Below are 14,703 nucleotides of genomic sequence, written 5' to 3'. Positions count from 1 at the left end.
AAGATGATTTTAGAGCGGTTTTGTCCAAATGTTGTTAGCGCCCGATGCTAAAGCTAACGCGGCTACAACGAAATTCAAAACAAGAAACAAATCTGAGTTTTTCTCTTTAAACCTCTGGGTCTGAGTTTCTCTTTAAACCTCTGGGTCTGAGTTTCTCTTTAAACCTCTGGGTCTGAGTTTCTCTTTAAACCTCTGGGTCTGAGTTTCTCTTTAAACCTCTGGGTCTGAGTTTCTCTTTAAACCTCTGGGTCTGAGTTTCTCTTTAAACCTCTGGGTCTGAGGGTTTGGGCTTTTGTCGGAGCGTTTTCTGAATAAAACTGTTCTTATTTTGTTTTGTTTTAGTAAAAATGTCCAAGAGGAAAGTGACGTTTGAAGACGGGAGCGGAGAGTTTGAGATAGAAGACGATCTGCCCACGAAAAAGGTGAAAAATAAAATAAAGTTACACACACAGACTCTTTAAATGCGTTTATGATCAGTGTTGGGGAGTAACAGATTACATGTACCAGAGTAATCAGAGTACAAATGATGAGTAACTGTATTCAGTTACAGTTACTGTTTCAGTGAGTGGGAATTGGATTACAGTTACTTTGTTGAAATAAATGAATTACACAGATGGATTTAACTGTTTCCATGTTTTGGGCTAAATCCCCTTTTTTTGTTTTTTTTTTGGTTTGGTAATTCCATTCATTGCCAGAAATTTAACCAGGTCTAAACCAGGTCTAAAGCAGGACTAAACCAGGTCTAAACCAGGTCTAAACCAGGACTAAACTAGGTCTAAACCAGGTCTAAACCAGGTCTAAAGCAGGACTAAACCAGGTCTAAACCAGGTCTAAACCAGGTCTAAACCAGGTCTAAACCAGGTCTAAACCAGGTCTAAACCAGGTAAACTAGTCTAAACCAGGTCTAAACCAGGTCTAAACCAGGTCCCAGGACTAAACTCTAAAGCAGGACTAAACCAGGTCTAAACCAGGTCTAAACCAGGTCTAAAACCAGGTTAAACCAGGTCTAAACCAGGTCTAAAGCAGGACTAAACCAGGTCTAAAGCAGGACTAAACCAGGTCTAAACTAGGTCTAAACCAGGACTAAACCAGGATTTAACAGGACTAAATCCTGCTGTGTGGACGTGTTTCTTCTTTTTCTATCAATAATATTTTTTATTTAGTTCAGTAAAGTCTGGACTTTTTATTTTCTTTTAGCAGAAAAAAAAACATCTTCTGTGAACATTTCCTCGTCTTTGTTTCTCTACAGTAAATCAAGTAATCCAAAGTAATCAGATTACATTACTCACTTTAAATAATTTAATGGATTACGTTACAAACTACATTCTGGTGTATGTAATCTGTAGGGGATTACATTTTAAAAGTAAACTTCCCAACACTGTTCATATGTAGAGTTTATGTTACACAGGAACAAAAGTGGAGGATTTAATTAAAAAGACAAAGAAGTAAATAAAAAATGACTTGGAAAAATGGTAGTTCCAGGGTGATCAGACCTTCTGGAGGCAAAATGAAGCAGAAATAAAATATTCACAATGATTCACTGAAGAGCAAATCTCAGTAATAAAAGTTTTATCACATTATAACAAAAGATGAATGAAAACTGTTGTGAGCTCAACATTTCTGTCAGGATTTGTCCAGTAAAACCTCAAAATGTGGATTTTATCTTTGTAAAAATGTTTAGTGTGGATCATAAACTCTTGTCAAATAAATAAAACACATTTATAAGTGTTTTTTAACTGGGTTAAATGTGTCTGAGCACTTTTCATTTTCCAAATTGTCCTTGAGTTTTTATATTTTGTGATATTCTGACATGAATCCCAGTTTTCCAGTTAAAATCACATAATGTTTCACTTCACTTTTGCCTCCAGCCGCCTCCATTCTGGAATTTAGAATGTTTTTATTTACAGTTTTTCAGAAGGTCTGTTTTTCCGGGACAGTCCCAGTTTTGACCCAGTGTCCCCTGTCCCAGCACATTTATCAGTCAGTATAGTCACACTTTTTTCTTTTTTTTTGTTGTTGTCATTTTTAAGCAGTTTTTCTGTATTTTATAACAACACAAATGACAAATTATTTGTCTTTTTTTTACTGTCAGATTGGTCCAAAATAGACACATTGGGACATTTCTTGTATAAACTGGGACAAATCAATGTTTTTGTATAAATCTACTGGGACAGGGGACAGTTTCTGTTCAGATGTTGTGTAGTTAAATACTCAGTTGTGTGTTTGTGTGTTTGTGTTTGTGCGTCCAGAGCGTGGAGGCGCTCACTGGTCCCGGCTCGAGGTTCAAAGGGAAACATTCTCTGGACAGTGATGAAGAAGACGAGGGGGAAGAGTCCAGCAGCAAGTACGACATCTTAGCCGACGATGACGTGGAGGGTGAGACTCTGAGAGGAAAAACATCCCGTTCCATCTTTTATTTAAGACTTAAAATTCTTGTATTACCGTATTTTGTGCACTACAGGGGCTCTGGATTATAAGGCGCTCTGTCATTGAATGTTCTATTTTTGAACTTTTTTCACATATAAACGGCACCGGACGATAAGGAGCATTAAACGAAACACAACAGTTCGATAAGTCGTCAAACTTTATTTAACACGTTCACAAAAACTCTCAACTTTGTTCAATTGTAACGTGTAAAAAAGACTCTGTCTGATACTAAATTGTTCTCGTATTCACAGTAAGTCATAATAGTTGAAACGTTTGTGTGATTCCGGCGTCCACACGTCCACACGTCCACGTCCCTCTGTCATAATCTGAGTCAGTGTGGTTCTGTTCCCTGGAGTTCAGTTCAGTGATGATTCTGGTCTTGGTGAAAGCTCAGACCACAGTTGATCCTGATCCTGACCCGGGTGTCCACGATCCGTCGGCAGATCGTGGTGTAAGTGTCTCGGCGCTGTCTCTCGTCCTCCGTCTCTCTGTCTCTCCGTCTCTCCGTCTTCTGTGTCTTGGCGAGTGTGTGTTCTCCTTCTCTCACCCACTGCTCCCTCGCAGCTAAACGCACTTTCACTTTACAGTTGAGTTTGAGCTGACGTCATTGTTATTAAAAACCCGCGTTGCTGCTGGGAAATATTTTGTTCGGAGGCAGAAACACGGTAGCGTCAAACACAGTGTGTAACCTCGTGTATTTCTCCTGATAATGGTAAATTCCTGCTGCATTATCGGACGCACAAATAGAAACACAGAAGAAGGAAAATGTCTTTGTCGTATTCTGAGTGAAAAGAACCACTAACGGTGAATTAAACGACTTTCAAACATCCGCAGAGCAAACGTAGAAGATCCTAACAAACCGTGGACTCAACAAGTTCAACAACACATCCAGACTCTTGGAGGTTTTCATCTTTTCTGCTGTGAATGGACCAGGAGTTTCACCAAGTCATTGTGGATAATAATATTATTATTATAAATATTTGTCCAGGGAGTTGGAGATTCTGACCAGAAGTTTGGTTTGGTCCAGACTCTGTCGGGGTTGAAAAGGGAGATTTGTCGTCCGTCGATGTTTATGACCAATTTCTGGTCACATGTTCTTGGGTCGTCTGCCGTTAGAGTGGATCAATAACCAGGATCAATACCCTTTACGTGTTTTCTCGCTCCGTCCGTCATGTTCAATTAGTGTTTCTTGCCGCCGACCAAAATAATTCCCATCATGCAACACACGCTTTTGTCAACAATGAAACTCGGCTATAACAGCCTTGAGTTTAAAGTTGGCATTGTGTCTTTTGACAGGTGCATTTTGATATTAAAAGGAATCACAGTCTGTTTTACCATATTTTCCGCTCTATTAATCTCTCTGGATTATAAGAAGCTCTGTCATTAAATGGTTTATTTTCTAACTTTTTTCTCAAATAAACCTGGTGGGACTTTAGATGAAACCCAACAGTGTGATGTTGTTTGTTCACGGTGACTCTGGGTGTGTTCAGTTGTGGCGTGTAGGGAGTAGTGTCTGTCGCTGGATTGTCGGCGTGTTCACAGTGACTCAGTTGTTCAGTCGTGTTTAGAAGCGGCACGTTGCACTCGTGGCTTTTTCGGTTTGTTCCTCCGTTCCTCGTCGGCGTGGAGTGATGAGTGTGTGTGTGGGTGTGTTTGGCTGTGTGGTCGCTGTCTGCTCCGTGTGTTTTTGTGTGTTCTGTGGGTGTTGCGGCTTTGTAGTTTACTGAAGTCGTACTGGGACACCTGAGTGGATTCGTGTATGGGGAGCTCTGGATTGTGGCGCAGCCATTTTTTGATGCGGTTAGAGGCTTAAGAGCGCGACTAATCACCCGGAAAATACGGTATTACTCCTGATGCTCCTGACTACAGGAGCCGGAACGCTGCAAGTGGAGCGGCTTTGTACTTTACTAAAGTCGTACTAAGACACAACAATAAATTCATATATAAGATGCTCTGGATTATAATGCACACGGTCGATGTTGGATGAAATTAAAGGATTTTATGTGTGCCCTATAGTGGGGAAAATACGGTAGTTTAGCAGATAGATAAATAAATAATGCAGAATTGTTAACTTTGTTTAATTCTATAACTGCACCAGATCTGAAACGTAAAACACATTTACAGCTGTTATTTATTTTACAGAAAAAGGCCTTAAACTTAAAATGTTGTTCTATGTTAAAGTCTGTTTTTTGAGGAGGAAACAACATTAGAACACGACTTAATTATTCATCTGTCTACATCTCCAAAACTCTAAATTATGGACGGGCATTCGATGAAATGTTCTTAATCGATCGTCGGAAGAATTAACGATCGATTATTGATTAATCATGAACGTTTTTCTATTAAAATGATCATCATTATTATTACTATCTGCACTAATCTGCATCAATAAATTCAACTTTACGACATATAAACATAACGACTCTAGATCCACATCAGCTGTTTGACATTATAATGTGTTTAATTCAGTTTTGTTCAAATCTCACAGAAACAAAACTTAAAACCACATCACTAATTTACATAAACTAAGTGAAGATAAAACTCCAGCTCTTGTGTCGCTGATGTGGTTCAACTTGTGTTGGATTAAAAGACATGACTCAGGTGAATACAGGTCAGTGTGACCAGATTTGTGTTTGTCAAAACCAGGACAGCGTACGGGGGGAGGGGGGCGGGGCCTCGTCATCCACATTGAGCGACTCTCACCTGGAAAAACTTTTTCCCACTGGACACAGAAACATATGTGCTGCTTTATCCACTGTGCACATGGACTCACACTTGTCCCAACGCAACGGAAAGTGTGGAATTTCTTCTACAAATCCTGGTTAAATCCACATTTGTGCTTCGGTTCGTTACAGACTGACCCACTGTTTGTGTCTCGCTCCTTCTGATGCAGAGACACATGTACACACCTGTTTGGTCACGACACACACACATACATTCAGTTTGTCCAGTAAAATGAACGGAATCCATGAAATTCTTAATGATCAATTATCGATTAATCGACTAATCACGCCCATCCCTGGTCTACATGTTCTGTTCCACCTCGTGATGTCATGAAGCAGTCGTTCTCACATGAGCTCACTCTTTAAACAGTAACAGTAGTAACAGTCTTCTGCCATCGGTCTGTGAAGCTGGTGTTAAAGTGTGTGTTCTGTTTCAGGTCAGGAGAACGCCACGATCGACTTCGACGAGGGCGTCTCCATCACACCCTTTAACCTGAAGGAGGAGATGGAGGAGGGACACTTCGACTCCGAGGGAAACTACTTCATCAAAAAGGAAACGCAGATCAGAGACAACTGGCTCGACAACATCGACTGGGTCAGAACCGACTGTGTGTGTGTCTGTGTGTGTGTTTGTTTGTGTGTGTGTGTGTGTGTGTGTGTGTATGTTTGTTTGTGTGTGTGTGTCTGTGTCTGTGTGTGTGTATGTTTGTTTGTGTGTGTGTGTGTGTCTGTGTCTGTGTGTGTGTATGTTTGTGTGTATGTTTGTTTGTGTGTGTGTGTGTGTCTGTGTGTGTGTATGTTTGTTTGTGTGTATGTTTGTGTGTATGTTTGTTTGTGTGTGTGTGTGTGTGTGTGTGTGTATGTATGTTTGTTTGTGTGTGTGTGTGTGTGTGTGTGTATGTTTGTTTGTGTGTGTGTGTGTGTGTCTGTGTGTGTGTATGTTTGTTTGTGTGTGTGTGTGTGTGTGTCTGTGTGTGTGTATGTTTGTTTGTGTGTGTGTGTGTGTGTGTCTGTGTGTGTGTGTGTGTATGTTTGTGTGTGTGTGTGTGTGTGTGTGTGTGTGTATGTTTGTGTGTGTGTGTGTGTGTGTATGTTTGTGTGTGTGTGTGTGTGTGTGTGTGTGTGTGTGTGTGTGTCTGTGTCTGTGTGTGTGTGTGTGTGTTGTGTGTTGTGTGTATGTTTGTGTGTGTGTGTGTGTGTGTGTGTGTGTGTGTCTGTGTTGTGTTGTGTGTGTGTGTGTGTCTGTGTGTGTGTATGTGACGGAGCCAGTCCGTCTGTGATTTTAGGTGGCGTTTCCCCCCCTACACGTAACCGCGTCTGCACTGACGTGCCCGCGCGCACACACGCTGAGTCATCCCGCACACACGAGTTCATTCCCCGTTTCCCCGCTGTTTCATTCATTCGCGCCGTATTCACTGTTATCGCCTTCTCCCCTCTTTCCTCCGTTACTAATTCGCCAAGGGTGCACACTTGAGCGCGTTAGAGTAATTTATTTCATACTTGTCTCGTACCTGTCCGATGACGCCGTCTCTCTCTCCTTCGACGCGGCGCCTCTGCCAAACCGAGCCCCTATTTCCTGGTAGTTGAAATAGGCGCTGTTCGCGCCGTGGTGCTGACCATGTGACGCGCATTATGTAATACGATTTTCTTTACGTTTTTCAGCTATTATTTTTGACATGTAATGTACATTATTACTGTGTGCTCAACGTAGCATAGACAAGGTAGGTTTATGGTTAAATTGTTTGTCTTTAGAGTGATTTTGATATATTGCTCAGTGGGAGGAGTCAAGGGAGTATAAAGGGGAGCCGTTCCTGGCTGTTAATCAGTCTGCCACCGGGTACAGAGCAGGTAACGTCGGTGTGCTGTACAGATTCAAAGGGGGGACAGTTAACGCAGAACTCGACCCTGTTTCTTCAACGTAAATACTTTTTGGATTGTTTTGCTCACTGTAAATATTCTGCACTGTTTTTGGGGATTTTTGCACTTTGGACACTGGCACAATAAACCACCTGCACTCAGAATCTCGATCTTGCCTAAGTTTTTGATAGAGCCCCGCCACATCTGGTGTCAGAAGTGGGATGGCAAGTCGGAAGAAGGGTGTCCGCCTTCCAAAGCGCACAGGTCTGCGGTCACAAAGCCGTGTGCGACAGCCAGAGGGGGCAGCAGCTCCGGACCCAGTATGGAAGTCAGAGGAGGAAGAAGAGTGGGAGGACAAACCAGAGCCATCGTCGGAACCTGGACGAGAAATGGTGGCTTTGATGAGGGAGTTTCTGGCAGGTCAGCAACGCCGGGAGGAAGGTTTGCTGGCAGAACTCCGGGGTCTGAGGGCCTCCCTCCCTGCAGCAGAGAATGTGGCTCAGCGTGCACCTCCTCTTCAGCCAGCTCCCAGAGTTCGTCCGGTGCCACACCTACCTGCTCCAACCCTGCCTGCGCACCTCGAGGCAGGTACCCCTACGTCCACGGCAAGTAGCCCAAGGATGGGACTACCAACCCCTGGAGGCCAGAGGTCCTTCTATGGAAGTCGCATGGAGGTCGGGGGCGGTGCTGAGCTGCAGCATCAAGCCCTGGAACTGGATGACCGACCCAGACCTGAATGGAGACATTTCAGTGAGCCCAAAATACCCCAATACCAAAGTGAGGAGGAGCCGGACATGGGACTGGAGGGATTGACCAACACTGCTGCCCCAATGCTGGTTCATCTTCCTCCTGAACAAGCCGCACAGCTACTACAGACCTTCAAGGAGGTGTCCTCCCTGTTCAGCGCCAGCCCTGGCAAGACTGCAGTTGTCGAACACGTCATCCGCCTGAAGAATGGCCGTCCACTCCGTCAAAGGCCTTACCGTGTTCCACAGCAGCTCGTGGGAAAGCTCCAGGATGAAATAAAAGAAATGCTGAAGCTTGGCGTCATTGAGCCTTCCAACTCTGAGTGGTGCAGCCCTGTAGTCATCGTGTTCAAGAAAGACGGATCACTCAGGATTTGCATTGACTTCAGAAAGCTGAACTCTGTGTCTGAATTTGATGCTTATCCGATGCCGAGAATTGATGATTTGCTGGAAAGGATCGGTGCAGCCAAATACATCACCACGTTGGACCTTTGCAAAGGATACTGGCAAGTGCCCCTTGAGGAGTCATCACGGCCTTACACAGCGTTCCAAACACCTGCTGGACTGTTTCAGTTTACTGTGATGCCGTTCGGGCTGCATGGAGCGCCCGCTACGTTCCAACGCCTGATGGACCGAGTTCTCCAGGGGTGTGAGCATTGCAGTGCAGCTTACCTGGACGATGTTGTTATCTTTAGTGAGACCTGGGAGGATCATGTCCAACACCTCTCCCTAGTCCTGAAGAAAATCCAGCAAGCTGGCCTGACACTCAATCCGGCAAAGTGTGAATGGGCTCGGCAGGAGACACGCTACCTTGGCTACCAGATGGGTCGAGGGGAGGTGAGGCCTCAGGTTGACAAGGTCGAGGCAATCCTGAAGTCTCCAAGGCCACGAACAAAGAAAGAAGTACGCTCTTTTCTTGGGTTGGCAGGATGGTACAGAAGGTTCGTGCCACAATTTGCAACCATCGCCGCTCCCCTCACTGCACTCACCGCCAAAACTCAGCGGAACCCAGTCATCTGGACAGAAGACTGCGAAAAAGCTTTTAACACTCTCAAAGCTCACCTGTGCTCATCTCCTGTGTTAAAGAGTCCAGACTTCACCAAGAGGTTTCTTGTTCAGGTCGACGCCTCTACAGTTGGCCTGGGAGCAGTTCTGGCTCAAGGGGAACCAGGAGAAGAACAACCAGTACTCTACCTGAGTCGCAAGCTCCAACCACGTGAGACCCGCTACTCTGCTGTTGAGAAGGAGGGGCTGGCTATCAAGTGGGCGTTGGAAAGCCTGCGATATTACTTACTTGGACGAGAGTTCGACCTAGAGACCGACCATCGAGCGCTGACATGGATAAACACCATGAAGGACCACAACAGTCGCCTGACCAGATGGTACCTTACCCTTCAGCCCTTCAGGTTCGCCATTCGACACCGTGCCGGCAAGATGAATGTCGTGGCTGATTACCTGTCTAGGTTGCCCCACAGTGTCGAACTTCCGGAAGGGAGGGATAATGTGACGGAGCCAGTCCGTCTATGATTTTAGGTGGCGTTTCCCCCCCTACACGTAACCGCGGTCTGCACTGACGTGCCCGCGCGCACACACGCTGAGTCATCCCGCACACACGAGTTCATTCCCCGTTTCCCCGCTGTTTCATTCATTCGCGCCGTATTCACTATTATCGCCTTCTCCCCTCTTTCCTCCGTTACTAATTCGCCAAGGCTGCACACTTGAGCGCGTTAGAGTAATTTATTTCATACTTGTCTCGTACCTGTCCGATGACGCCGTCTCTCTCTCCTTCGACGCGGCGCCTCTGCCAAACCGAGCCCCTATTTCCTGGTAGTTGAAATAGGCGCTGTTCGCGCCGTGGTGCTGACCATGTGACGCGCATTATGTAATACGATTTTCTTTACGTTTTTCAGCTATTATTTTTGACATGTAATGTACATTATTACTGTGTGCTCAACGTAGCATAGACAAGGTAGGTTTATGGTTAAATTGTTTGTCTTTAGAGTGATTTTGATATATTGCTCAGTGGGAGGAGTCAAGGGAGTATAAAGGGGAGCCGTTCCTGGCTGTTAATCAGTCTGCCACCGGGTACAGAGCAGGTAACGTCGGTGTGCTGTACAGATTCAAAGGGGGACAGTTAACGCAGAAACTCGACCCTGTTTCTTCAACGTAAATACTTTTTGGATTGTTTTGCTCACTGTAAATATTCTGCACTGTTTTTGGGATTTTTGCACTTTGGACACTGGCACAATAAACCACCTGCACTCAGAATCTCGATCTTGCCTAAGTTTTTGATAGAGCCCCGCCACATCGTATGTTTGTTTGTGTGTATGTTTGTTTGTGTGTGTGTGTGTGTCTGTGTCTGTGTGTGTGTATGTTTGTTTGTGTGTATGTTTGTTTGTGTGTGTGTGTGTGTGTGTGTCTGTGTCTGTGTGTGTGTTGTGTGTGTGTGTGTGTGTGTGTGTGTGTGTGTGTGTGTGTGTGTGTGTGTGTGGTGGTCTGGTGCCCACAGGCTCCATGTTGGTGACACCTGTTGTTCAAACTGTATGAAGTTGCTGGAAATTGACAAATTTTGAGTTTTCAGTGTGTTGAGCATGTTACTTTGCAAAAGTAATTAGTTATAGTTACTTAAGGTTACTCCTGAGTTACTCCACCATAAAAGTAACTAGTTACTAGGGAAAGTAACTATTGCGTTACTTTTTTTTGCACACTCACACTGGGACTTTAGAACTGCACCGTGTTTAAGCTCATTTACCAAATTCTGTGTTTTTCTGCTCCAGGTGCGAATCAAAGAGCAGCCGTTTAAGAAAAAGAAGAAGGGACTGGGAGCGAAACGTAAACGTCGAGCGGGAGACGAAGACGAGGCAGAGGAGGAGAAGAAGAGAGAGGAAGAGCGAGGACAGAGCGAGGAGGACGAAGACGAGGCGGAGGACAGAGACGAGGAGGAGGACAGAGACGATCCTCTGGCGTCTCTGTCTCACTCTCAGCTCACACAGGCCGTCGTGGATCTGCTCCAGCCCGGAGAGACCGTCACCGCCGCACTCAGGAGGTCTGGACCGGGACTGGACCGGGACTGGACCAGAGTCGGGACTGGACCGGGACCGGGACTGAACTAGAAATGGACTAGGACTAAACAAGGACTAGACCAGGACTGGACCAAGACTGGACCAAGACTGAACCAGGACTGGATCAGGATTGGACCGGGACTGGACCAGGACTGGACCAGCACTGAACCAGGACTAAACCAAAACCAGGACTGGACAAGGACTGAACTAGGACCAAACTAGGGCTGGATCAGGATTGGACCAGGACTAGACCAGGACTAAACAAGGACTAGACCAGGACTGAACCAGGACTGGACCAGAACTAAACCAGGACTGTACTAGAGCTAAACTAGTACTGAACCAGGATTGGACCAAGACTGGACCAGGATTAAACCAGGACTGAATTTTGTCTAAACTGGACAAAACCACAAACTAAAACAAAACTGGACAATGGCTCTAAACAAGATTCTTAAAGCTGCACTGTGTGACTTTTCTGGTGGAGCATCCGTCACCTGCTCATTTCCATGGAGACGTCACTGTTCTGCCTGGAATGTTCCACAGTGTGACTTTAAACAGATCCACTTCACATTTATTCAATCACTGGTGCAGGTTTTACAGCTCAAAATCTCCAGAAAACCAGTCGTTCTGTCTGTGAGCGGCGTCGCCCCTCCACAGATCTGACCCGGCTGACTCGTCTGTGTGCAGGTTGGGGGGTCTGAAGGGGAGGAGGGAGTCGCCTCTCCACAGATCTGACCCGGCTGACTCGTCTGTGTGCAGGTTGGGGGGTCTGAAGGGGAGGAAGAAGAAGCTGAAGGATGAAGAGCGTTCAGAGGACGAAGACACGAAGAGAGACGCCGAGAAACTGGACCGACTGACCGCCCTCGCCGACCGACTCGTGGGCGCCGGAGACTACGAGATCTACCAGCAGACCTACGAGAAACTCACCTACAGGTACAAGACTAGACCAGGACTAGACCAAGACCAGGACCAGGACCAGACCAGGACCAGACCAGCAGACCTACGAGAAACTCACCTACAGGTACAAGACTAGACCAGGACTAGACCAGGACCAAGACCAGACCAGCAGACCTACAAGAAACTCACCTACAGGTACAAGACTAGACCAGGACTAGACCAGGACCAAGACCAGACCAGCAGACCTACAAGAAACTCACCTACAGGTACAAGACCAAACCAGGACTAGACCAAGACCAGACCAGGATCAGGACCAGCAGACCTACAAGAAACTCACCTACAGGTACAGAACTGGACCAGGACTAACCCAGGACTAACCCAGGTCTTTGTGGTTCCAGGTTAAAGAGCTCTGAGTCGGTGAAGAGGAAGAGGGACCAGGGGGATGAAGAGGACGATGAGCTCGACATGTTCGGAGACAAATTCGACGAGAAACTCGGATCAAAACCTGAAGAGGCGGAGCAGGAGACGAGAGGTCAGGGTCTGGGGTCTGGGTCTGGGGTCGGGGTCTGGGGTCGGGGGTCAGGGGTCGGGGGGTTTGGGGTCAGTCCGGGGTTCGGGACTTGTCCGTGTGGAGTTTGCGTGTTCTGCCCGTGTCTGTAGAAGTGTAAATAGTTTGTGCAGATGAAGCTGAAATGTTCCGTGTTGTTGCTTTTGTTGTTTTCAGTGAGTGATGCGGTGATGTGGGAATATCGATGGGAAAACCAGGACGGATCTGAAGTGTACGGCCCCTTCACCAGTCAACAGATGCAGGTCCGTGTCAAACGTCTGTCAGCTTCTTCAACTTGTTTTCAGATTTAATATCGAGTTATTAAAGCTGCGGGAAGTCAAACCTACACAAACCTACACAAACCTACACAAACCTACACAAACCTACACAAACCTACACAAACCTGCACAAACCTACACAAACCTACACAATCAAACACAAAACCTGCACAAACCTACACAATCAAACACAAACCTGCACAAACCTACACAAACCTACACAAACCTGCACAAACCTACACAAACCTACACAAACCTACACAAACCTGCACAAACCTACACAATCAAACACAAACCTGCACAAACCTGCACAAACCTGCACAAACCTACACAAACCTACACAAACCTGCACCTGCACAAACCTACACAAACCTACACAAACCTACACAAACCTACACAAACCTGCACAAACCTACACAAACACACAATCACAAACACAAACCTGCACAAACCTGCACAAACCTACACAAAAACCTGCACAAACCTACACAAACCTACACAAACCTGCACAAACCTACACAATCAAACACAAACCTGCACAAACCTACACAAACCTGCACAAACCTGCACAAACCTGCACAAACCTGCACAAACCTACACAAACCTGCACAAACCTACACAAACCTGCACAAACAAACCTACACAATCAAACACAAACCTGCACAAACCTACACAAACCTGCACAAACCTGCACAAACCTACACAAACCTGCACAAACCTGCACAAACCTACACAAACCTACACAATCAAACACAAACCTGCACAAACCTGCACAAACCTGCACAAACCTACACAATCAAACACAAACCTACACAAACCTACAAACCTACACAATCAAACACAAACCTGCACAAACCTACACAATCAAACACAAAACCTACACAAACCTACACAATCAAACACAAACCTACACAAACCTACACAATCAAACACACAAAACCTACACAAACCTACACAACAAACCTACACAATCAAACACAAACCTACACAATCACACAAACACACAAAATACACAATCAAACACAAACCTGCACAAACCTGCACAATCAAACACAAACCTACACAATCAAACACAAACCTACACAAACCTACACAAACCTACACAAACAAACACAAACCTACACAAACCTGCACAAACCTACACAACCTACACAATCAAACACAAACCTACACAAACCTACACAATCAAAAACACAAACAAACCTACACAAACCTACACAATCAAACAAACACAAACCTACACAAACCTACACAATCAAACACAAAACCTACACAATCAAACCACAAATCAAACCTACACAAAACCTACACAATCAAACCCAAACCTACACAAACCTACACAATCAAACCCAAAACCTACACAAACCTACACAATCAAACACAAACCTGCACAAACCTGCACAAACCTACACAAACCTACACAATCAAACACAAACCTACACAATCAAACCCAAACCTACACAAATCTACACAAACCTACACAATCAAACACAAACCTACACAAACCTACACAATCAAACACAAACCTACACAATCAAACCCAAACCTACACAAACCTACACAAACCTACACAATCAAACACAAACCTACACAAACCTACACAATCAAACACAAACCTACACAAACCTGCACAAACCTACACAAACCTACACAATCCTACACAATCAAACACAAACCTACACAAACCTACACAAACCTGCACAAACAAACCTACACAAACCTACACAAACCTACACAAACCTGCACAAACCTACACAATCAAACACAAACCTACACAAACCTACACAAACCTACACACACCTGCACAAACCTACACAAACCTGCACAAACCTACACAAAACCTACACAACCTGCACAAACCTACACAAACCTACACAAACCTACACAAACCTGCACAAACCTACACAAACCTGCACAAACCTACACAAACCTACACAAACCTGCACAAACCTGCACAAACCTACACAATCAAACCCAAACCTACACAAAACCTACACAATCAAACACAAACCTACACAATCAAACACAAACCTACACAAACCTGCACAAACCTACACAATCAAACCCAAACCTACACAAACCTACACAAACCTACACAATCAACACAAACCTACACAACCTACACAAACCTACACAATCAAACACAAACCTGCACAAACCTACACAATC

The 14,703-nt window shown here is 45.1% G+C and overlaps 1 protein-coding gene across 1 annotated transcript in view; it reads left to right on the top strand.

The window, feature by feature from the left end:
- The window catches only part of cd2bp2 (CD2 (cytoplasmic tail) binding protein 2), a gene marked incomplete at its 3' end in the record, with an annotated part of 12,801 nt that extends 269 nt beyond the window's left edge, over positions 1 to 12,532 (top strand). The window contains exons 2-8 of the mRNA XM_055151192.1: positions 343 to 422; positions 2,250 to 2,376; positions 5,588 to 5,745; positions 10,531 to 10,799; positions 11,572 to 11,745; positions 12,108 to 12,241; positions 12,434 to 12,532. Coding sequence (XP_055007167.1) covers positions 348 to 422; positions 2,250 to 2,376; positions 5,588 to 5,745; positions 10,531 to 10,799; positions 11,572 to 11,745; positions 12,108 to 12,241; positions 12,434 to 12,532 — 1,036 coding nt within the window. The remainder of the gene's footprint in view (positions 1 to 342; positions 423 to 2,249; positions 2,377 to 5,587; positions 5,746 to 10,530; positions 10,800 to 11,571; positions 11,746 to 12,107; positions 12,242 to 12,433) is intronic.
- Between the last annotated feature and the right edge of the window lie 2,171 nt (positions 12,533 to 14,703).

The sequence above is a fragment of the Boleophthalmus pectinirostris genome, unplaced genomic scaffold (genome assembly GCF_026225935.1).
Source record: "Boleophthalmus pectinirostris isolate CB_2022bp ecotype Guang Dong unplaced genomic scaffold, ASM2622593v1 HiC_scaffold_15, whole genome shotgun sequence".
In the NCBI taxonomy this organism is placed as follows: Eukaryota; Metazoa; Chordata; class Actinopteri; order Gobiiformes; family Gobiidae; genus Boleophthalmus; species Boleophthalmus pectinirostris.
Note: the sequence above shows the minus strand (reverse complement) of the source record. Positions and strands in the feature narration are given on the sequence as shown.